Source organism: Pinus tabuliformis, chromosome 9 (genome assembly GCF_031772625.1).
Source record: "Pinus tabuliformis cultivar Carrire ecotype Pingquan chromosome 9, CPIR1, whole genome shotgun sequence".
Classification (NCBI taxonomy): Eukaryota; Viridiplantae; Streptophyta; class Pinopsida; order Pinales; family Pinaceae; genus Pinus; species Pinus tabuliformis.
This window is the reverse complement of record NC_142307.1, coordinates 27,564,262-27,589,132: the sequence shown is the minus strand read 5'-3', so window position 1 is coordinate 27,589,132 and position 24,871 is coordinate 27,564,262. Positions and strand designations below refer to the sequence as shown.

At 42.6% G+C, this 24,871-nt stretch overlaps 1 protein-coding gene across 1 annotated transcript in view; it reads left to right on the top strand.

Annotated features, from left to right (window-relative positions):
* Positions 1–24,871, top strand: part of EMB2410 (embryo defective 2410) — a 541,348-nt gene that overhangs the window by 75,569 nt on the left and 440,908 nt on the right. The window contains exon 4 of the mRNA XM_089441428.1: positions 22,046–22,150. Coding sequence (XP_089297554.1) covers positions 22,046–22,150 — 105 coding nt within the window. The remainder of the gene's footprint in view (positions 1–22,045; positions 22,151–24,871) is intronic.

Here is a 24,871-nt window from a genome sequence, read left to right as displayed (position 1 = left end):
AGGTCCAGGCCCGTGGAGACTTCTTCATTGCTTCTATTTAGATCTAGCTCGGTGGAATCTCCCTCGTTACTCTTGCTGCTCTCCTCCACCTTGAGCTTCAACTGCTCAATTTGTTGCCGCAAAGCGTCCACCTCATCCTCCAATTGGCGAATATGTTCCTTCTTTTCCAACTGTCTCTCCTGCATAGTCAGGTTCTCCTGCTGCTGTTGGTGGATGCTACGTTGCAGAACAACCAATCCTTCTCGTAACTCCAAGTGGTCTTGCACACAATTGATGCAGGTTTTCCAATTTCTACTTCCAATCAGGGAAATTCCCACCTGCGGCCCACCTGTCCTCGGCGTGCGACGACCCCATGAGCCCGACATGGAGCTATCCTCAGCACTTTGCACACTCGTATCCATCTTCAAGCTTCCCTTAGCCGACTTATCCAAAATGCTACAAACCCCTCTATTGCGCCCGCCCGACTCCAATATACCCTTGACCCACCGATCTAGGACCCCATCGTCCTCCAAATCGTCTTCCACACTGGCCTCCAACGAAGCCTCGAGGTTCTGTTCGAGAACCCCCTCCCAGTCTAGCAGATTATCAACACTCCCACCAACAACTTTCTCAATTGCGGCTGCTCTCAGACAAACATCCCTTTGTGGATCAACACTTGAATTATCCCCGAGGTTCTATTCCAGAACCCCCTCCCAATCATGCAAACTAACAACACCCAACCCAACAACTGTCACCAAAGCAACTTTACTCAGACCGATAGCCCCCTGAAGATTACCACTTGAATACTCAGGCACACCAGATGCCTTGAGATTCTTCCTTTCAACCCAGACCCAACCACTGAATCGCAGTGACCTCAACTTCAACCGCCAAGCCTTCGCAGAAAAGAACCTTAAACCATAAAAACTGAACATATCGTTATTCCTTAAATAACAGATGCAGGACTGTGTGATGATGCAGTACCGTGGGGAGGAACTGTTGGAGCTGTAATCCCGATGCACCTCCATAAATTCCTAGCAGTCTGCCATTATTTCCCAGTTCTGCTCCTGGTCCGTCATTCCCATCCTAAGCTTCCTCCCACGATTGATCGAGGCATTTCTGAGCACGAGAATTAATTGCTGCTCCGAATTGCCATTATCTTGCAATCACCCGAGATGGTGCACTGGCCTTTGCACCATGATCCAAGGTGTGGGAGTTGGATACACACACATTGAACTCTTCCATGCACAAGTGTTGTACTAGGGTGACGAACACAGACATGTCGTGACCACAAGCAGAGGAAGCCCATGCCACGAGGCTCCAAGACAGGGCAAGACTCACATGGAATGATACGATAGGGCCCAAGGTGCAGGGGGATGAAGAGGATTGGAGAGGGGAACATGACGGAAAGGTTCCGAGGTGAAACAAAATAGAGGAGGGGAACAACAAGGTGGGAGATAGGAGAATGGTGGAGGATAGGGACGGGGGGGTTAAAAAGGAAAGAGGGGAAAAGGGCGCAGCGGAAGGGGGGTTCAAAAAGAGAGGGAGGGCAAAGGGGGGGAAGAGAAACCAATAAGCCAACTTTAGAAACCAAATTGCAAAGTCCCTATTTTTGATGTTTGCTAACTTCCTCGCTAGACCAAGAGTAATATCCTCAACCCAGAACTTGAAGCTCATCAACACAATTAGGGGATTCTAGTCATGCCATCGACCTTGTTCACAATACTCCTTTCTTCTCTCAACTGACAGGCTTGGTTTGCCTGTTTGTTGGCTTCTTGGTTATTTTCTCTGAGAATATGGAAAAAGGACACCAAATCGAAGGAGGGGATCAACCCTTGCGATTTATTGATAATTTGGTTTAAGATAATGTTTTTTAGCTGATGAAGTATATATCATATGCCTAATGATTATCATGGAGTCCCCTAAGACCTATATTTTTTTAATGCCCTTCTTTTGAGCCAATGTGAGGCCCAGGAACAAGCCATACGCTTTTGCTTGGTTGTTTGTCTTCCGTCCAAGCCCCCAAGAATATCTATCTTCAATGATTCATTTGGGATTAATGAGAATCCCTCCTCCTCTTGCCACCCTAGTTAACTAATTTCTTAGTTTTAATATCTTGTCCTATTGGTTTTTATGTTTTCCCTTTATATATATACATCAAATTAATTAACTAATTTCTTTGGTTTAATATCTTGTCTCATACCCACTTGCACGTTTCATACGACGTGTCTCTTCTTCCTGTATGCCGGCTGTCTCTTTATGATTTAGTTCCTGTAGCGTATGAAATGAAAAAAACTCCTGCATCGGCCCTTCCAATGTCCACGAAAAAGTATAAAATGTTTTCCAGCAAAGACCCATCTGCAATTCGCTCTCCCTCACCACCTCCAGTGCCTTGTGAAATGTTAAAATTGGCAACTAGGGCCAAACTCCATGTGGGTCATCTTATTTATGGCAACTGATATTTTTCTTGGATTCCTCTCTCCAAGAGGTGTAGGATTGATCTAAAGATCATCCGATTCCGACATGTATTTATGGAGATATGAATTTATTTGTATTGTTGACAATTTGTCAAGGTTGGCCAACAACCAATTAACCCTAAGCTCAACCTCAACGTGGCATTATAAATAGAGGAGGCCTCAAGTCATTTGTTACACACACTTCTCTCATGATCTCTCTCCACTTGTTTGGGTTTGGTGGCAAGAGAGGTCAAGAGGGAGTTGCCCTAGTCGTAGTGTGTGTGGAGCATTCTTAAGTATAACCAACTTACTCGATCAAAAGCCTTAGAGAGGTCGATCTTTAAGGATGGAGCCTTTTAAATGCCTCGTCTTAATGGAGTGGAGGACTCCTGTGCAGTACCAATGGCATCATGTATTTGTTTGTTATGCAGAAAGGCGAATTGCTCATATGAGATATGGGTAGATAGGATGGGCTTTAATCGATTAGCGATGATTTTGGCAATAATCTTGTAGAGGCAAACTCCAATTTGCAATTACTTAAACTTGCAAAAACAAGATTTGCAAGTTATTACCTCACCTTTAGGCAACTAGTGAAGGTGAGACAAACTTTAACTAATATGGTGACCTCTAAATCATGGGAGGAAATTAACACTGATAATGATGGTGCTAATGTAGCCAAGGACACTATTCTTGACATGCAGACTAGACGGCTTGAGGAGAAGCTATTCTGAGATGAGTGCAGAAGGGATTGCGAAGAGCCAGTTTGGACAGCTCAATTTGAGCTGAGGTCAGAGCGCAAATTTGCGTGTGGAGTGAGGAAATTCCTCACTAGATTTTTCTTGCCAGTTTTTCTTTATAGGATTGTCAGTTTCGTCATCTAGTTGTATTCAGATTATTTCACTGCTGCATAATAATAAAATCCTTAGCTGCTGCACCGATTTTCCCAAGTTGGGTTTTTCCAGGGACATTGGTCCAAAAATAACTGTCATTTTATGTGTGTGTGCTAGTATTTCTTCCAGAGTTTATTTCTTCTGCAGTTAACTTGTGTAGGTTGCATTGTGATTGATTCAGTATTTGCTGTAGCAAACAATAAATAATTTGTTAAAAATTAATTTAATAATTAGGAGAATTATTTCCAGTTGCTACAATAGTATTTGGACTTCCAAAGTTTCACATGGTACCAGAGCGCAGATGATCAGCTGGAGAGCTCAGTAGTGAAGGAAGAGGGAGTCTTGCTGTTCATTGAGGGGTAGCAGGACGAAACCCCCAGAGGCAATGCAATCACCTTGGCCAAGTGGTCAAATTTCTTGAGGAGAATCGATTTTTCTGAGAGAAGGAGAAAAAAATTCGATCTCTTTAGATCGAGGAATTCCAGAGGCAGAGGGAGTAGCCAATGTTTTTTGCACAGCAGATCTCTAGCTGGACGCAGTAGTTTTGCATCAGTTTGCTAGAGCAGAACTAACGTTGGGAGGAAGAAGAACACACACTGAGGGAAATTTTTCCTAAGGGAATTTCTAGTCTCAAAGAAATTTGATTTCCTTTGTAGATCAACAGTTGTGAGCAAATTTTCTCACGCCAGAAGGGAGGGTGAATAGCCTAGCAACAACTGAGCAAAAGGGAAGAGGAGATTTTTGACATTATTTGAGATGGCCGCTGCCGGACTACGAGATCAGGACATGTTGGATGGTGCTTCCAACTTTGTCATCTGGAAGGCAACATTGTCCTTCCTTCTAGATGAATATGGCCTGAGACCATTCATAGATGCGGTGGTAGCTATCCCCACAAATGCAGATCAGCTGAAGGAGTACAAAAAGGAGATGGCGTAGGTGAAGAGGTTGATCCTTAGTGGTTTTCAGGATCACATTGTTTCACACATTGTTGAAATTTGGTACTGGAAGACAAGTGGTTCCCTTAGGGTTTGATCTTTGGCCTAGGGAAAAGTATCCAAAAGAATTTAATTTTTCTCCTAAAGTGACTTTATAATTTTATAAAGTTAAATCTAATTTAAAAGTGACTTTAAGTGATAAAGTTATTAAGTCTAATTTTAAAGTGACTTTTATAAAGTCAATGAAAAATTAGAAAGGAAAAATGACTTTGGAAATAAATGACTAAGTGGGTCATTATTAAAGTGGGGTGAATTAAAAAATAAAAAGTGAGATTTAAATGAGCATTTAATCTCAGCTTTAGATCTCAATCTATTTCAGCTATTGGATTTAGGGATCACCCAAGAGTCACTTGGATCACCCAAAAGTCACTTGGTGTTAGATTAAAGGAGGAAAATGAGGAAAAGGTCATTAATTCTTTCATGAGCAGATTGAGAGAAGGAGAGCAAGAGAGCAAGGGAGATTTCTGGACAGTGAGCTGCGGAGTTTCAACAGAGCGGAGTTTCAGCAGCGGAGTTTCAGCAGGGCGAAGTTTCAGCAGCGGAGTTTCAACAGGGCGGAGTTTCAGCAAGTCTGTACAGCGGAGTTTCAGCAGGGCGGAGTTTCAGCAAGGCTGAGTTTCAGCAAGTCTGTACAGCGGAGTTTCAGCAGGGCGGAGTTTCAGCAAGGCTGAGATAAGTTGTAAAAGTTTGCTTGCTGATTTTTGCTGAATATTTCTCTTACTGTAAAAAGGCATTTTCCAGAAATAAAGAAGAGCTCTCAAATTGGTTTTCCCCAAGAGTTGTAGGGGGTTTTTCCAGGGTCACATTGACCAAAAATCTCAGTGTTTAAATGTGTTTTAATGGCTGTTTATTACTGCTGATTTTTATTTTTGCAATTTTCAGCATTCTGTAAAATTTCCAGAATTTGTGTTTTCATCAAATTTATTTTTTCTAGCTTGTTAAATGTATGGTTATGGGAAAGGGCATTTAACTATATGGGAGAAATAAGGAGAAACTGAAAACCGGGGTGGGAAATGAGAAATTTCTACACACATAGCTGACAAAGGGATTGCCAGAGAGATGTGGGAGACTTTCACCATGCTGTACCAAGGCACTTTCAAGCAGCAGAAGATGTACTTAGAGGAGAAGCTGAGATGCACCAGGATGCGGAAAGGGGAACACATAGACCCCTTCCTCCCCAGGATTCAGGGGATCCGGGGTCAGTTGTCAGCTGTTGGGGCAGTGCTTCAACCCACAGAGCTAGTGCGATTGGAACTAAACAATGTCTGAGAGGAGTGGCAAGTATTTGTCCAAAGTCTCTTGGGCAGAGACACCTTGCCAAGGTGGGACATGATGTGGGTTGATTTGCAGCAGGAGGAGTTGAGATGAGATCTAGTGAAGAGCTCCATCAATGGCAGCGGATTGAAGCAGGTGAAGGAGGAGGAGAATGTGGCCCTCGCATCGAAGGGTCCCAGTCAGGGATAGGGGAAGCAAAGAAAGAAGAAGAAGGACCTGTCGAAGGTCAAATGCTTCAGATGTGGTGAGCTAGGTCACTACAATACCCAATGTCCTCTCAGGAAGAGAGACGAGGAGTAGCAGGACCAACAGGCAGCATCAACAGAGATCGATAGGCTGTCCTCCATGCTGGAGGAAGACTTCGCCATGTTTGCTGACATACCCCCAGGAGTCAAGTGGGGTGATTTGGTGTTGTAGCCCCAGAGTGCTACAGACGAGGAGGATGCTTGAGGAGGTCAACCTCTTGAATCCATACCTTGCTACGGGGGCCCACAGTATTTAGTAGCAGGATGGATATTAGAATATTTTGACACATAGGAAATAATTAAGTATAACTTGGTCTAGTGTATAGTTAGGTGTTAGGTAAAGTGTGTTTCTTTAGTATGTACTTTTTGTAACTTACAATCCAATGGTCACTATATGTTCTAGACATGAAGTGATCTGATGGTTCATTCTCTCTCGGTATTACCAACACTTGATTCGTGGCTTAACACCCGATTGTTCCATGGTCTTTATTTAAAGAGCATGGAGGGTCATTTGTTAGGTGATCGTTCATGAGAGAAGCTTATGTAAATTTTCTTTCTTTTACATTAATAAATTGCCTGAAGTGGCCGCGTTGGCTCAGGCCGTGGACTGTTTCCCTCTTCGAGGGTTTTAAGCACGTCAAGAATACTGGTGTACTGATCTGTGATCTGTTTGTGAGCGGTGTCCTTTGGTGTTCTATCTAAGGAACTTACCTTGTAAATTCCTACATCAGTGACAGTTGATGCAGTCAGATGCCAGAGTGACAGTTGCGGAGACTAGTAGCAGTCAGATGCTGGGGAGCGCAGTGCAGAGTTGGCAGTAGTGCAGTTGGCACAATGCAGAGTCAGCAACAACGCAAATGCTTCAGTGATAGTGCAGATACTAGGAGCAGTCGGAGACTCGGGTGATAAATGCATCATACTAATCACAGTTGATTCAATATTTAGGATGATTTTCAGTTGCAGATGTTGCAACAACAACAAATGAAGAGGGAGTTGCAGTGCGGATGCAGTGTTGGCAGCAGTTCAACAGGGTCAACAACAACACAAATGCAACACATATCAAAGTTGCGCAGTAGTTGGTGGGCAACAACAACCAGACATCAACAATGTGACACGTGATGATACAAAGACAGGGTGTTGCTACAGGGGCAGCGACACTAGAACACATTCCTTGCCCCAACGCCCTGGTTTCTTTAGTAATCAATTGAATGGATGCCCCAACGCCCTAGTTTTTCAGTAATCAACTGAATGGATGCCCCAACACCCTAGCGAGCCACAACTTGCCCTAACACCACCCTACCACCCTGAAGTGTTCATAGGCCCCAACCTGTAGGCGACTTCATACACCTTCCTAGCACCTCCCTTCCACACTATAATGATTGAAATAAGACAAGACTGTGGATTCCCAAACCAGGGACAACAATCCACGATACAATAAGATGTACAATGATTTTCGTGTACTTGACCAAATACCCAATCACTCTATGACCTGCGACCCAACCACGACGTCATCCCAATAGTGACTCCTATACCTCCCAACAATGCCTTTCGACTCTAGGCAGATTGACTCTTTTACAATAATGACTCTTCCAATGATGACACTTTTACAACTTTACAATGATGACTCTTGGCCTTGACACTTCTTCACAATATACAAATGGCTGTCATGTCTTCAAAGGATGTCCTGCTGCAATGCTTCCTTTCATTTGATACTTCTGCTCTTGAATTCTTGCTTGAAGTTGTACTCAATCTTCTTTTACCTGCATGCAAAATTTTCCTGGCAAAACCAATCCCAAAACAAAACAAAATGCCCTTCAACTTACCTCTATCTGCAAAACACACGTAAGTGCATAATAATGAATAAATACAAATTAAAATTACAATGCGTACCTGAAGTGTGCTTGTCACTTTTGTTGTTGACTTGTTGCAGCAGTAGAAAAAGACTCCCACTCTTGATATAGGTCTGGACTCTATGCAAGACTATATCCAAAACTGACCTAAAGACATATACAATAAAAACTGATGACAAACCCTAGACTTGTGATGGACCAAGTTCTAAGTACAACAACACAGACCATTCTATCAACTATGACAAGACAAGTAACATGAACTTACAAAATCATATAGATTTAGCAGACTTGGTGTAGCATCAAATATGTAGTATCAAGAATAGGACATCCGAAATGTGTTATCAAAACTAACTGTGACATATAGAAACATAGAGATATAACCGAGACACTGTATATACTTACGTTGTCTTGCAAAAACATATGTCAGAGATGATACTCATATTTCAAATGTAAACAATAATCATACATACCTTGCTGTAGGAGAGTTACCCTTGACTATTGATGTGTGGTCCTTACTGCAGTGATCCTTGAATGCATGCTTTTTCTTGCCTTCTAGGAGCTTGATATTGAATCTGTTGTATCTATGTAATTTCGGATCTCCCGGGTTTGAAATTTCATCTTGTGGTAGCCCTCTGAGTCCCCTTTCCAACCCACAGGTCTGTCAAGATTGGATCCTTCAAGAAAGGGTTGTGCCCAATCTCCCACGATGACATGATTATAGATTGGTTCAGTAAAGCAGACTTGTATGAAGTACCACGTGTGACTGGTGCGACCTTCGGCCCTGAAAACGCTACTCAACAAACTACAGTTCATCCTCTTTCTGTGACTATTTACGAAATTTGAATCCAATGCTCAGAGAGAAAGTTATGACGATTTCCCCAACGTCACATGTTTGACATGGAATTCAGAGCCTGCAAAAACCCTAATTGCTTTAGATCATATCTCCGAAAATATAGCGAACCAAGATCTAATATTCGGTCACGAGTTTCATCAAGATTTCGGCTCAAATGGGTTTTAATTTCAGCTTCTGAAGTTTCGCTGAAAAACAGTTATAGTGAAAATGCCATGATGAGTTGTTTGAAGCAACAAATCCCTACTATAGGAGGATATGAGGGTCATTATTTATATGAATGTCTTGAGTTGAGAGGGTCCTCAACAAGTGAACGTTGGAGGGATTTTAGGAGCAATTTTATTATTATTATTTATTGACTATGCAATGACCACAACCAATTATGAGTACCATACCATAACCCCATAGGGTTTTAGCCCACTAACTGGGGTTACTAACTTCAAACATGAATATCTCTCAAACCGTGAAGAATTACTTGGCGTGCCATATATCAACAGAAACATCTCGACGAGTAGAATCCATCTAGAAGATCCTTGACTCAGAATAGAGTAAATTGTCAAGTCAAAATGCCCATGCAAGATCGGGGTAGCCCTTGGTGCTGCTTGGGTTGACGTCAATGACAACCACTGATCAACAATTGCTAGTTTTTCTTTGTAGGATTGCCAATTTCTGCATCCAGTTGTACTCCGAGTATTTCACTGCTACATAATAATAAAACCCTCAGATGCTGCACCGATTTTCCCAAGTTGGGTTTTTCTGGGGACAATGGTAAAAAAAGTGTCATTTTATTTGTGTGTTAGTATTTCTTCCAACGTTTATTTCTTCCACAGTTAATTTATGTAGGTTGAAGTGTGATTGGTTCAGTATTTACGATAGCAAACAATAAATAAATTGTTAAAAGTTAATTTAATGATTAGGAGAATTATTTCCAGTTGTTGCAATAGGATTTGGACTTCCAAATTTTCATAGTGTAGAGTTGGGAGCCATTGGTCTGGTGGAGGGCAGTGTATTGGCTACCCAAAGTAGCCCTAGACAAGCAATCTTGAAGTGACGAAGATAGTTGAAGGTTGGGTGAAGTTTGGTGCCTAATGTGCAACACTTTGATGGACAAAACTGATTGCTAGATTGGCGGATTGGAGCTCAGGTATTGGCCAACCTAGATAGCAAATTGGATCAACCCATATACACGCAACAAAAGTGACTTGCAACAGTGTTAGGTGGTAGCCCTCTTGGAGTCTCTATGTGTTGTCCTTTGAAGGACTAAGGGGCAACTAGAGAGCAGTACGAAAGTGAAGGACTGACAGGACTAGATACGACATAGAAGCTGTAGTGAAGATTGTCATTGTATCCTGTATACCATAGATTGTTGTATTATTTAGATTGGTTTAATATAACGAAGATTGGGTTGTACATTATTGTACAATATTTGTTAAAAATTGTGTATACTTGTGCATATGTGATTTACTACTTTATATTTTCCGCTGTGCAATGTAGTTCTTGTTGAGATTCTTGGTTTGATAGTGTCATAGATTTTAAGATTCTAACCTAGACCCAAGATCGTTGAAATTCAACATGGTATCAGAGTGTGTTTGAACTACTTTGGAAGTCAGTGAATCAGAGTTGTGCAAAATGAGGTACAACTTAAGAGGGAGTTGGTCACATTGTGACAATGTTGAAGCTGCAGGCTGGTATCAGGTATGAGGACAGGTAGGAGGGGTTGGCCAACTATAGTCCATGGAAGGAAAGGATCAAGTTGGTCTTGCAGGTCAACAAGATCTGGGAGTTCGCTGAGAAAGCCATAAAGAAGCCAACTAACCCAAAGGAGCTAGAAGTGTACGAGGATTTGGATACGAGGGTGAGATTGATCATCCTTGATGGTGTGAAGGATTCCCTAATACCTCATTTGTCCGGGAAGAACACTACACATGGGATGTGGATGGATTTTCAGAATTCGTTCTAGAATAAGAACGAAAACCGGGTATTGGTATTGGAGGATAAGTTGAAGTCCACCAAGATGATACAGGGTGAAGGAGTGACTTCGTATCTGACGAGATTGTCTCAGGTCAAAGATGAGCTTGCTGCTGTCGGTGTGACTATTTCAGATTCTGATATGGTGAGGATTGCTTTGAAAGGGTTCACTGAGGAATGGAAGCCCTTCATCAAGGGGATCATTGCCAAAGAGAAGTTTCCAGACTGGAATAGGTTGTGGGACGACTTCATTCAGGAAGAGTTGCGAGACGAGGATCTTCATCTGAAGAAGAGGGCTTCAAAGGATGACATGGCACTTGCAACACGAATGAAAGGTAAGTAGAAGAAGGACTTGAGTAATTCAAGTGTTTCAACTGTGGCGAGATAGGTCATTTTTCGTTGAGATGTCCGATGAAGAAGAAGGGAGATGGTGAGAAGAAGAAATGAAAGCAGGTTGCTGGTGTTGCCACTTTTGCTGATATAGATGCTCTCACCAGGAGATTAGAGGAGGAGGACTTTGCCATGATCTCTCATTTCTCGCAGGGTACTATCGATGAGGATGGATGGTACGTGGATAGTGGTGCATCGAAACATATGACAGGGTCACAGGAGGTTTTTGAGACTCTAGCTGAATGGGACTCGAAGTTGAACATGGTGTTGGGCGACGAGCGTCAGAAGGAGATACGAGGATTGGGAGTTGTGCCATTTAGAATGGAGACAAGACGAGTGATGCGGGTCAGGGTGTACTATTTGTAGCAGGACTCAAATATAACAGGATTTCTGTCTCGATGATCGAGAAGAAGGGGCTTGAGGTCTTGTTCTAGGATGGGAAGGCAAGACTCAGGCCTATAGTGTTGAAATTTGGTACCGGAGGACAGGTGGTTCCCTAAGGCTTTGATCTTTGGCCTAGGGAAAAGTGTCCAAAAGAATTTAATTTTTCTCCTAAAGTAACTTTATAATTTTTATAAAGTTAAATCTAATTTGAAAGTGACTTTAAGTGATAAAGTTACTAAGTCTAATTTTAAAGTGACTTTATAAAGTCAATGAAAAATTAGAAAGGAAAAGTGACTTTGGAAATAAATGACTAAGTGGGTCTTTATTAAAGTGGGGTGAATTAAAAAAATAGAAAGTGAGATTTAAATGAGCATTTAATCTCAGCCATTGATCTAAATCTATTTCAGCCATTGGATTTAGGGATCACCCAAAAGTCATTTAGGGTTGGGTTAAGGGAGGAAAAGGTGGAAAAGATCATTCAATTCTTTCATGAGCAGATTGGGAGAAGGAGAGCAAGAGAGCAAGGGAGATTTCTGGACAAGGAGGAGAAAGAGGCAGCAGTTTGGCACACACACCAAGGCAGCATTTCAGCAAATCTGAACAGCATAAAGAACAAGCAGAAAAAGGCAGATTTAGTGAGCAAAACAGTGAAAAAATTATTTTTCAGCACGAATATCGAGGAGGCGATTTTCTGCACTTTTCCCGAGGGCTGTCCGTACAAGTCCGTACGGCCGTCCGTACAGTCCGTACAGTCTGTACGGTCCATACATCCGTACGTCCGTACAGTCCGTACATCCGTACGGTCCGTACAGCTCTTCCAGCAGTTTTCAGATTGTCGTGTGGGCTGAAAACAGATAAGTTTTGCTTGCTGGAAAAATTTCTGTTTTGCTGATTTTTTTGCTGAAATATTTTCTCTGTAAAAGGCATTTTCCAGAAATAAAGAAGAGCTCTCAAACTGGTTTTCCCCAAGAGTTGTAGGGGGTTTTTCCAGGGTCAAGTTGACCAAAAATCACTGAGTTTAAATGTGTTTTTATGGCTGTTTTAATTGCTGATTTTTATTTCTGCAATTTCCAGCACTCTGAAAAATTTCCAGAATTTGTGTTTTCAGCAATATTTATTTTTTTAGTCTGTTAAATGTATGGCTATGGGAATGGGCATTTAACTATATGGGAGAAATAAGGTGAAACTGAAAACCGGGGTGGGAAACAGAAAATTTTACATGGTATCGGAGCTTGAGTGCTGAAGGGCAGTTTGGGACAGCAAAAGAGAAAAAATACAGCTGCTGATTTTTTCACTCAGAAAATTCCAGCAAGCTGATTTTTCATAAACAGCAGGTTTATCTTTACCACAGCAGTGCTATTTTTCAGTTTTAGGACAGCAAGATGTCATTGGGATTGAGGGTGGAGGATAGGTTGGATGGGCATACAAATTACAGCGTTTGGAAGGAGAGAATGCAGAGTATCTTTGAGGAGGCAGAAGTCTGGGATATCATGGTGCATACAGCACAGCACCCTGTTGTTGTGCCTACTGATGCTACTCAGTTGGCAGCTTATAATAGAAAGAACAACAAGGGTAAGAGGCTGATTCTAGACGGAATCAAAGACCATTGCATTCCTCATGTGAGAGGAAAGAGCAATGCCCATGAGATGTGGACAGCATTGTCCAATCTCTACCAGAGTACCAATGAGAACCGGAAGATGGTCCTGAAGGAGAAGCTGAAGAACATTAAGATGGGGAATGATAGTGCAGCTGGATATCTCACAAAGATCACCAATGTGAGAGATGAGTTGGCAGCGATTGGAGAGGCCATTCCATCCACTGAGTTGGTGCGTATTGCAGTGAATGGCCTCCCCCGTTCATGGTTGAACTTTGCTGATGGGGTTTGTGCACGTGAGACCCTTCCCACATGGGAGAGGTTTTGGGATGATTGTATACAGACAGAGATCAGGAAAGGACAGCTTGGGGCAGCCAAGCCAGTTGAGCAGGATGAGGACGTAGCACTGGTGGCAGGAGGCAAGAAAGGCAAAGGGAAGAAGCAGGCTTCCACAAGCGGTGGTGGAGGCAAAGGCAAAGGTAAAGGTAAACAGGGTAACTCACAAAAGGACTATTCCAAAGTGAAGTGTTGGAATTGTCAGAAGATGGGACACTATGCAGTTGTGTGTCCGGAGAAGAAGAAGAAGAAGGGGAAGACCCAGGATGTGGCAGCGTCAGCTGAGATTGAGGACTTTGCAGGTCGTTTTGACCGGGAGTTTGCGTTCACTACATGTGAGTCCTCTAGTGCAGGATCACCTGCCACACAGGTTCAGAGGGAGCATGCTTTTCCCTCGATTAGCGGAGCATCTACAGGTATCTGGTATGTGGACAGTGGGGCTTCACGTCACATGACAGGAGTCCGGGAGTACTTCTCAGAGCTTTCAGAGAGTGGCACTGATATTGAGGTAGTACTCGGTGATGACAGAGTTGTTAGAGCAGTCGGGGTGGGGGCAGTGACATTTCAGAGGGAGTCCAAACCTCCCTTGAAGGTGTCAGAGGTTCTTTATGTGCCAGGGATGAGGAAGAACCTCATATCCGTCTCAGCGTTGGAGGACAGAGGATATGAGGTACTGTTCAGGGAAGGACAGGTGTTGATGTATCCCAGGGGCTCTCCAGCTGATTCAGCTAGAGTGATAGGTGTACGCCATGCAAAGGTGTACAAGTTTGCATTCCAGCCCCCTTTGGCATTGAGCTGTAGTACCGACAGCAGAGCTAGCAGTTCTGAGCTATGTGAGATTTGGCACCGCAGGATGGGGCACATGTCTCATGGAGCCTTGAGGACATTGCGGGAGATCACTACAGGTGTGCCAGATTTCAGTACTGATCACCATGATACTTGCAGAGGTTGTGCGATGGGCAAGTTTGCCAAATCCCCTTTTCCCAGCAGTGACAGCAGAGCGACGGGGATACTTGATTTGATTCATTCCGATGTGAGCGGTCGGATGTCTCATGTTTCCTTGAGTGGATATGAGTACTATGTCTTATTCATTGATGATCACTCCAGGAGGACCTGGATTTATTTCTTGAAGACCAAGAGTGAGGTCTTCAAGCGGTTTCAGGAGTTCAGAGCTCTTGTGGAGACTCAGACAGGTCGAAAGATCAAGTCCCTGAGGTCGGACAATGGAGGAGAGTACACCCTTGGAGAGTTTGTTGACTATTGTGCAGAGGCAGGCATTAGGAGGGAGTTCACTGTTCCTTACAACCCCCAGCAGAACGGGGTTGCGGAGAGGAAGAACAGATCCATCATAGGGGCTGCCAAAGCCATGTTATATGATCAGGGATTGCCATTGTTCTTGTGGGCAGAGGCCTGCAACACAGCTGTTTACTTGCAGAACAGGAGTCTGCATCGTGCCTTGGGGCACATGACTCCGGAGGAGGCTTTCTTTGGGAAGAAGCCTGATCTTGGTCATCTTCATATCCTTGGATGCATTACATACTCCTATATACCCAAGGAGGAGAGGACCAAACTAGAGCCCACCGCAGAGAAGGGTATCTTTGTGGGCTACAGTGAGACCTCAAAGGCCTTTCGGATTTACATTCCTGCACAGAGGAAAGTTGTTGTCAGACGGGATGTGAAGTTCGAGGAGGACAGGGCCTTTAGGAGGTCACGGGAGTTAGAGTATCTGGATCAGCCAGACCCTCAGCAGCAGTTGAGTCAGTCGCAGGGATCCAGTGGGCAGGGATCAGGAGGATCCGGAGGTACATCTATGAGGATGTCAGGTCCATCAGTGAGCAGTGGCTCGCCGAGCCAGAGGGGTGGTGCTCCGGGCAGCATGCAGAGCAGTTCACAGAGCAGTTCACTAGGGAGTCCACTGATGGACAGTTCACACGGTACCTCAGCTTCTACAGGTTCAGGTGCAGGCAGGAGGACAGCAGACAGACAGTCAGGAGTTCAGGCTACTGATGGGGATGAGGAGGAGGAGTTTCATTCTCCTATGGGAGAAGCATGCTCAGGGAAGAGGAAGCCCAAGTGGCTTCAGGACACCTTGAGAGATGCCACATCTGTTGCTGAGCCGAAGAGGCCAGTCAGAGAGAGTAGACCACCTGAGAGATTTTGTAGCTATATGGCGATGGTTACCAGCATCCTTGACTCTGAGCCTTCTAGCTATGAGGAGGCAGCTAGCCAGCAGGTCTGGAGAGAGGCCATGCAGGAGGAGTATTCTTCTATCATGAAGAATGATGTTTGGGAGGTGGTGCCGAGGCCTGAGGGCAAATCCGTGGTTACTTCCAGATGGCTTTACAAGGTAAAGCATGCTGCAGATGGCAGCATTGAGAAATTCAAAGCAAGGTTTGTGGCTAGAGGGTTCTCACAGGTAGAGGGAGTTGATTATGAGGAGACCTTCGCTCCCGTGGCTCGATATACTTCGATCCGCTCCATTATATCAATAGCAGCAGAGATGGGTTGGAAGATCCACCAGATGGATGTGAAGACCGCATTTCTCAATGGCTTCATACAGGAGGAGGTGTACATTGAGCAGCCACAGGGCTTTGAGGTGCATGGGAAGGAGTCCCATGTGTGCAGATTGAAGAAGGCCCTTTATGGCCTGAAGCAAGCTCCCAGAGCTTGGTACTCCAGGATAGATGCATACTTGCAGGGGATGGGTTTCACAAAGAGTGAGGCAGATCCGAACCTTTACTTTATTGTGATTGGTGAGGAGCCTCTCATTCTGGTGCTGTATGTGGATGACTTGATCATTACAGGTGCAGAGAGACTCATAGAGCACTGCAAGAGAGATCTTGCAGCGGAGTTTGAGATGAAGGACATCGGCTTGATGCATTACTTTTTGGGTTTGGAGGTGTGGCAGGAGGAGGGGCATTTCTTTCTGGGGCAGGGGAAGTATATTGTGGACATCCTTAGCAGATTCCACATGGAGGATTGTAGACCCATGTCGACACCGATGATCACCAACTGGAAGAAGCTTCATGCTTCGGATTCCGAGTTGGTGGATCCCACATTGTACAGGCAGCTGATTGGTTCCTTGATGTATTTGGTCAACACCAGACCAGATATCTGTTTTGCAGTCAACACGATGAGTCAGTTTATGTGTGAGCCTAGGAAGGTTCACTGGGTGGCTGCAAAACACATTTTGCGGTACTTGCAGGGGACAGTGGATTATGGTCTGGACTACAGGCAGGGAGATGGAGTGAGATTGGCAGGATACACTGATTCTGATTGGGCAGGTTGTGCTTCTGATAGGAAGAGCACTTCAGGGTGTTGTTTTGGGTTGGGTTCAGCAGTAGTGTCATGGTTCAGCCGGAAGCAGCAGTCAGTAGCACTGAGTTCAGCGGAAGCAGAGTATATGGCAGCCAGTCTAGCTAGTTGTGAGGCCATCTGGCTTCGCAAGATGTTGTTTGGCTTATTTGGTCAGCCGTTGAGACCTTCAGTGATTTACTGTGATAATCAGAGTTGCATTAAACTCACGGAGAATCCAGTATTTCATGACAGGTCAAAGCATATCGGGATCAGATATCATTTCATCAGAGACCATGTTCAGAAGGGAGCTGTAAAGCTTGAGTATATTTCCACTGATGAGCAGGTTGCAGATATTCTTACCAAAGCCTTACCACGGGGCAAGCATGTCTACTTCAGAGACAAGATGGGTGTGGTGAGGAACACCTTCCTCGGTAAGAGGGAGTGTTGAAATTTGGTACCGGAGGACAGGTGGTTCCCTAAGGCTTTGATCTTTGGCCTAGGGAAAAGTGTCCAAAAGAATTTAATTTTTCTCCTAAAGTAACTTTATAATTTTTATAAAGTTAAATCTAATTTGAAAGTGACTTTAAGTGATAAAGTTACTAAGTCTAATTTTAAAGTGACTTTATAAAGTCAATGAAAAATTAGAAAGGAAAAGTGACTTTGGAAATAAATGACTAAGTGGGTCTTTATTAAAGTGGGGTGAATTAAAAAAATAGAAAGTGAGATTTAAATGAGCATTTAATCTCAGCCATTGATCTAAATCTATTTCAGCCATTGGATTTAGGGATCACCCAAAAGTCATTTAGGGTTGGGTTAAGGGAGGAAAAGGTGGAAAAGATCATTCAATTCTTTCATGAGCAGATTGGGAGAAGGAGAGCAAGAGAGCAAGGGAGATTTCTGGACAAGGAGGAGAAAGAGGCAGCAGTTTGGCACACACACCAAGGCAGCATTTCAGCAAATCTGAACAGCATAAAGAACAAGCAGAAAAAGGCAGATTTAGTGAGCAAAACAGTGAAAAAATTATTTTTCAGCACGAATATCGAGGAGGCGATTTTCTGCACTTTTCCCGAGGGCTGTCCGTACAAGTCCGTACGGTCGTCCGTACAGTCCGTACAGTCTGTACGGTCCATACATCCGTACGTCCGTACAGTCCGTACATCCGTACGGTCCGTACAGCTCTTCCAGCAGTTTTCAGATTGTCGTGTGGGCTGAAAACAGATAAGTTTTGCTTGCTGGAAAAATTTCTGTTTTGCTGATTTTTTTGCTGAAATATTTTCTCTGTAAAAGGCATTTTCCAGAAATAAAGAAGAGCTCTCAAACTGGTTTTCCCCAAGAGTTGTAGGGGGTTTTTCCAGGGTCAAGTTGACCAAAAATCACTGAGTTTAAATGTGTTTTTATGGCTGTTTTAATTGCTGATTTTTATTTCTGCAATTTCCAGCACTCTGAAAAATTTCCAGAATTTGTGTTTTCAGCAATATTTATTTTTTTAGTCTGTTAAATGTATGGCTATGGGAATGGGCATTTAACTATATGGGAGAAATAAGGTGAAACTGAAAACCGGGGTGGGAAACAGAAAATTTTACATATAGGCTCTAGCTCCAATGGGATTGTCCTTGGAGTTAGAGTGCATGGTCTATACAGGCTGACGGGTAAGCCTATGGATCATGCGAAGACGCAGGTGGAGCAGGTGCAGGATTTAGAGGTATAGGTACAGGTTCCTGAGAAAATGGTCTAGGTTCCAGAGGCTTAGAGGGAGTCGAGTTCTAGTGGGATCTTGCAGATTTAGAGGGAAACTTTTTAGCCCAAGAAGAGCGCGTGGTCAGTGGGGAGCAAGGGTGCTTCCACATCTGGCAAGAAGGAATCATGGAGGGATTGGAAAGTGATACAGGAGAAGAAGAAGAAGCATGATGCTTGCAGTAAGAACGACACTTCCGAGAGAGGCGTAGTTAATGCTACAGGGATTGTTGCAGTGGTGAGTGCCAAGGGTTGGGCGAGTGTTGCGAGTAGTGATGATGATGATGAGTTACTTCCTAGTCTTGGAAGTACCTCTCTCGCTGAGAGGGAGTATTGATTTTTGAGTAGCTTAGGAGGTACTCCAAGCCCTAGGGTTCAGGGTATGGAGGGCAAAGCACCACAAGAGTCACTTGTGGGATTGGAACCCAAGCTTGGGGTTTTGCACCCATCAGGATTTGGGCCAAAACCATGAGGAGTTTGAGCACGAGAAAATTTGAGGTGCCAGAGGATAGCGTGGAGAATCCAATGCTTCGAAAATCACTCAAATTGGAGCTCTAGAACTTGAGATATTAATTTTTGAATGTCACTGTCATGATTTGTGCAAGTTGGCTTGGGTTAAAGAAGACTTGTTGACAGTTGGCATGAATGTGTTGGAGCCACATGTGTAGGGTATAAATTAAACACGTGTGAGTCCTTTTCCTCATCCAAGTGCAACATTCATAGTGAAAAGAACACCTGTGGAAGCCGCAGCTCAAGAAGAGGAGGCCGAGGAGCATAAGGATCAGTTTGGAGACCTTTTGTGTGGGCCAAGGAGCAGCAGAGGATTCCGAGCATTTCTGGGCAGCTTTGGTGCTGGTTTGAGGGTGGTATATCCCTGTTTGGGTGAGCTGCAGGCCCTGTGGTCACATTAGAGCCACCGCAGGCCTGTTCTGGGCAAGTTAGGAGGGCCGTAAGGCCTATTCCAGGGTGCTGGAGCAAAGGAACAGGTAGCGTAGGCCAAGGGCTTAAAGAGGAGGGGAATCCACAGCAAATAAAGGGACTGTTGTATGGTTTTGTGAGGGCTGTTAGGGTCTGCAATAATGCCCTAACCAGAATGCTATACAACAGCAATTGCACCAGCCCAAAGGTACAGGTATACTGACATTTTCTATGTTGAATTGTTGCTAGATGGAAGGCTGTCCTAGTGCTTGGACAGTGTAGCCTGTGGAAGTCAAAGAGGAGGGGCAGATTTGATGGTTAGATGCCCTAACCAGGTGACAGATTCTACAGTGAGGATCAGCTTGGATCAGTTTGACAAGTAGCCTGTGGGAGACATTTGTTGGGGTTGTCTTGGGTGTGAAGAAACCCCAACTAGGAGCAGATTTCACAGTGTAGAGTTGGGAGCCATTGGTCTGGTGGAGGGAAGCGTGTTGGCTACCCAAAGTAGCTCTAGACAAGCAATCTTGAAGTGATGAAGAGAGCTGAAAGTTGGGTGAAGTTTGGTGCCTAATGTGCAGCACTTTGATGGACAAAAGTGACTGCTAGATTGACGGACTGGAGCTCAGGTATTGGCCAGCCTAAAGAGCAGATTGGATCAGCCCATGTACATGCAGCAAAGTGACTTGCAGCAGTGTTAGATGGCAGCCCTCCTGTAGTCTCTCTGTGTTGTCCTTTGAAGGACTAAGGGGAAGCTAGAGAGAAGTATGGAAGTGAAGGACTGGCAGGACAAGATACAACATAGAAGTTGCAGCGAAGATTGTCATTGTATCTTGTATACCATAGACTGTTGTATTATTCAGATTGGTTTAATATAACAAAGATTGGGTTGTACATTATTGTACAATATCTGTTAAAAATTGTGTATACTTGTGCATATGTGATTTACTTCTTTATATTTTCTGCTGTGCAAAGTAGTTCTTGTTGAGATTCTTGGTTTGGTAGCGTCAAGGATTTTACGATTCTAACCTAGACCCAAGATTGTGGAAATTCAACAGACAATACATCACAATATCTGAGCAGGCATTCACATCACAACATACCTTTGACAAGCAACACATACTCACCAATCAGGCAGAATGCAACATACTAGGAGCAATATAAAGTTAGCATCAGACATATTCAATTGTGGCTTGGATCATTATACCTTCAACACCCTTTGCCATCAATTATAACTTCAGTGTTTACCAGAAATCTCCCCCTTTGGTATTGATGGCAACACATTGGTCGCTCCCCCTTTTGTCTTGAGAATCATATTTCTCCTAACCTCTGCTTACCTCTCCCTTTGACATCAATGGCAAACAGTTGGGAACTTTCTGAATGACCAGCTCTTCTTGTCTCATCAAATTACTGCTCTCTGTTCTTGGTGGCTTAAACTGATTATATTTTTCTTTACTTCCACGAGAATTACTTTTCCTTTGATATAAATGGCAAGAGTAGAAGCAAAAACGTATTTGTTTCAGGTTTCAACTCATGCACACTTACCTCACCAGCTCAACTTCACAGCGGACTATGTTACTGAGATCACTTCTAAATCCATCATACGATTAACAACTCTTGCTAACACAGCCATTCCTTTGAACCTTTGAATATATCAGCACTCCTTTAAACATCAAACAGTCATTATTTCCTTTTGATATATCGTTGAAAAAGGTTTGTATTGAATCAGCTCCTGCATATTGTGGATAGACTTCGTGTGATGCTTGCTTTACTTTTTGTTCATTCCCTGCATCTCAAACACTGGTTGCTTCATCAAGGATTGAATGGTTGTAGTGCAATGCGTTGCTTCTGTCTTCGGCAGCACTCCTCTTTCAGTACAGGTGTACCTAGAATTTCTAGCCTCCATCGAATAATTAGTCTATAATGATAACTTCAACTTGAGTGGATTCAATGTTTTGGACTGTGGATTGGATCAACAAATGATGAAAACCACTGTAAGAAGAATCTTTGAAGACACAGGAGTTCAATTGGTTGGAGCACCCCCCTGGTTGGTGAAGAATCTAATTTGACTTTCTCGACTTGCTTATATATTCATCAAGCCTTTATTCAAGGACAAGATCGTAAAATTTAAAAACAAGCTTGGTGTAAATGTTAACAATCTAGTCATTAAGAGGGGCATTGGATTATAATAACTACTGTTAACTTTATGACATAAAATAATTCTCAAGTTGATAGTAAAAGTAAAAATTTGACTTTGGTGCAAGTCATGTAAAATGGCAATTATATAGTTAGTGATGTATACATACTCTTGTACCTTTAGGGAGTTAAATCCATTATGTCCGAATGGTGTATTGATAGCCTCTTTCACTATGAATCATATTGCCTATAATGCATCATTCTTTCTCATTGTTGTTATTGTTGTAGTGTCAGATTGTTTTTACGGAATAAATGTCACATAACTATTTTTCTGTTTTCTGATCGCAAATGTATAGCATACATATATTGTTAAATTTTATACCATACACACACACACACTCGCACACCTAATTTGCAGTAGCCTTGTCTATTTTCTTTTTCAAATTTTCTTTCATGATATTAAATACTTTCACTTAGTGCATTCTATGTTCTAACAGACTTGTAATTCTACGTAAATATTAAATTTTGGTTACAGATCAACGAAAATAATATGGCTAACTATAATAAGGGATTCTACTCTCTAAATTGCTAACAATGCATTCTTCCTTCATTTTATTGAAGGGTTTTATAAATTTAGGGACATGTCTTGAGTTTGCGTTACCCTTGTTTTAGCTTTATAGAAATTTCATTGGAATGTAAGATCATAAGAAGAAGTTTCCTTTCTAATCTTATTGCGGTGTTAATTGGTACACAGGTTCACATTTGTTTGTCAAAGGGTGAAAATTTTCCCAACTTGCATGGGCAAATTGATGTGAGAGGATTGGAGTTTCAAATTTTGGATGCACCTTCATCCTTTTCTGTATGTGCCATGCATTGCTTGTGTTTATTTTACACATAGTGAATGCGTTCTGTGGAAATGCAAGATAAGAAAGCAATAGCTGATGATCACGATTGTGGATATTAGATTTCAGAACTTACTGTGGAAAATTGGTGCATTTATGAAGGATTAGATAATGCATATTTTCTGGTTTCTTTATCTGCAATACAAGGCTTGATCTGTTTTAATAAATGACTTCTGGTATGTTTTGGCTCCATATTATATAATCTCCCAAGTGTCTATAATTTCTAACTATGCAACGGATGCTTTTGCTTGTAACCAATGCTTGAAAGGGTTTTGGGAACTGAATCTCCTGCAATGAAACTTTAATACATATAAGATACTGCGAACAGAGTCATCTACCAAAATGCGTGGGTCACCAATTTGCTGGAATTGGGCTCTAGATACAAAGTTCACTGCAGAAGTCAGGTACTGTGTGAGCCTTCTTGAACGTCTTGGGTTTGGTTACCCTGAATGGTGTTGACATCTACAAGACAGGGAGTGGCAATCCTCTTCTATACTTATCAATCTAGTCTGGTCTGACTTAGTATTTCCTCCTCATCAAATGTACGTTAATATTTCTTTTCCCTGTTAATGGATAGCTGGGGTCTTCAGCCTTACAATAATGTGATGACTATAGGCTATCTATGGTCTCTATTTCATTTCTGGTATTTAATATCTTTAGTTTTTGTTCTAGATGTTGCTTTGTACCTCTGTTTCATGTTCCTCCTTTAAGGCTCTGAAATTTCCTACATGCTGCAGTTTTGTGGTCTTTGCAATATAGGTTTTTTAGTTGCAGGCCTTATCTTGTCTTGAACTAGCCCTCATTAGTGACATACTTGAAACTGCTTTTTAGATAGCTTTCTAAACAGGATTCAAAAGCTGCCCAAACAGGCCTGAACATGAGCCTTCGTTTAAGCCCCATATCTTGAATCTATACTGCTCATTCTTAATGAGATCTGACCCTGTAACAGAATTCCATAGTATGTCAACGAAGTGCCTTGAATCAGTTTTTGACCCTGTTACTAGGATCTTCAAGAACTAGTACAAAATTTTGTATAAGAGTGTGATTGAGAAACATTTCTTGACTTTATTTTTCTCATCTTGTTCATCTTTCTAATCACAAGATTAAGGCAAGATTTACTCTAAAACCACAACTCGAAACTCTGCTATCTACCAATCTGAAGTTGACACTTTACTGATTTAGAGCATTTTTTATATCAGCCTGATTTTGTGATGGCATTTGAGCTTTCAATGGGTGATAAGATGAACCGTTTCTGTCAACAACAAATTTATTTGGAAGGCAGCTACAATATTCTTGAGCAGCCTTTGCAAACAGATTTCTCAATGCAATTTAGTTGTAGCTGTTAATAATGTCTTTAATGCAACACGAGGGCATTTTGACCACCATCAAGCAGCTGCCATTCCACCGTAAGATACGTCCATTGAACCATGCTTCAACAAAGCATAAAAGAAACCAAATTCTGCCATTATATCTTTTACAGGAATGTGTATTGAATTTCACTTCTACAGACCAGAATTTCTCAGAGTTATGATGCAGGCCTGCATAAGTTGTGCTAAAGGTAAAGAAGAAAAATTGAACGATTTCCTCTATTAGGCTTTGATTTCCATATGACAATCTGTTTCTCCACAAGGGTCAAAAAAATCAATATGACTTGATATGATCTTGACTTTGTAAAACTCGGTCTGCCTCGAGAAACCTTGGAATTCTAATTGCGTCAAACTTCTTAGAATTTGGATCAGCTTGATCAGCTTCAAAAGAGCCTTATAAAACAGGCCTCAACTTGGTCTTGCAACTCAGCCTTATACTTAATCTGTGCACTCTCTGTTTACGCTTTGCTGGCCTTCAGAGGTATCTCAGTCATACTTCTCAAGAGTCTGATACTTCTCAGCCCACTTAATCTGTGCACTCTCTGTTTACGCTTTGCTGGCCTTCAGAGGTATCTCAGTCATACTTCTCAAGAGTCTGATACTTCTCAGCCCCTTCTAGGGCTTCGGCTTTCTTCTTTTGAACAGAACGGACTGGATAAGGCTTAGAACTTCATGTCTTTTCTTCAACTCATTCTCCAGCATTAAGGCCTGTTGAAGGAAATGTAACTAGGTTTGGTCTTCATAAATGTACCTTTGATATTTGTATTTATTCAAGAAAAGAAATATTATTTTTATAATATATGTCAATGAGTTTCTTGCTCATTGAAATAGGTCTAGCACTTGATTAAGTGCTATAGGTAAGTCAATTAGTCAAAAGAAAATGTTGAAGATCTTAAGGGCATGTTGCACCATGTATATGTTTGTATAGAAGTCAAAGAATACTTCTCCAAGCAGAGTCAAGTCTCCTCCAAAGCAAAGGCACCATCAAAGAGCCTCCTCCAAGCATGTGACACCACCAAAGAAGCCATCCGAAGTAAGCATAACAAGTCGGCCTGCAAACAATCTTCAAGTCGGCCTAAAAGGAGGGACAGTCCTCTATATATAGAGGCTATCCACTCCATTACAATGTCAACCAAGCAGCTCTGAAATCAGCGAAGTAAAGGCACTAGAAAAGGTGGAAGAGAGCAAAGGAAAAGGGTCTCCAAGTGCAATGAGGAAGGAGGGTGCACAACCGAGTTTAAAGAGGTCTGTTCTAGGGCAGCTGCAGTCACATGTGCGAGGAAACAGAGGGCTGTCCCTGCGGTTATGACA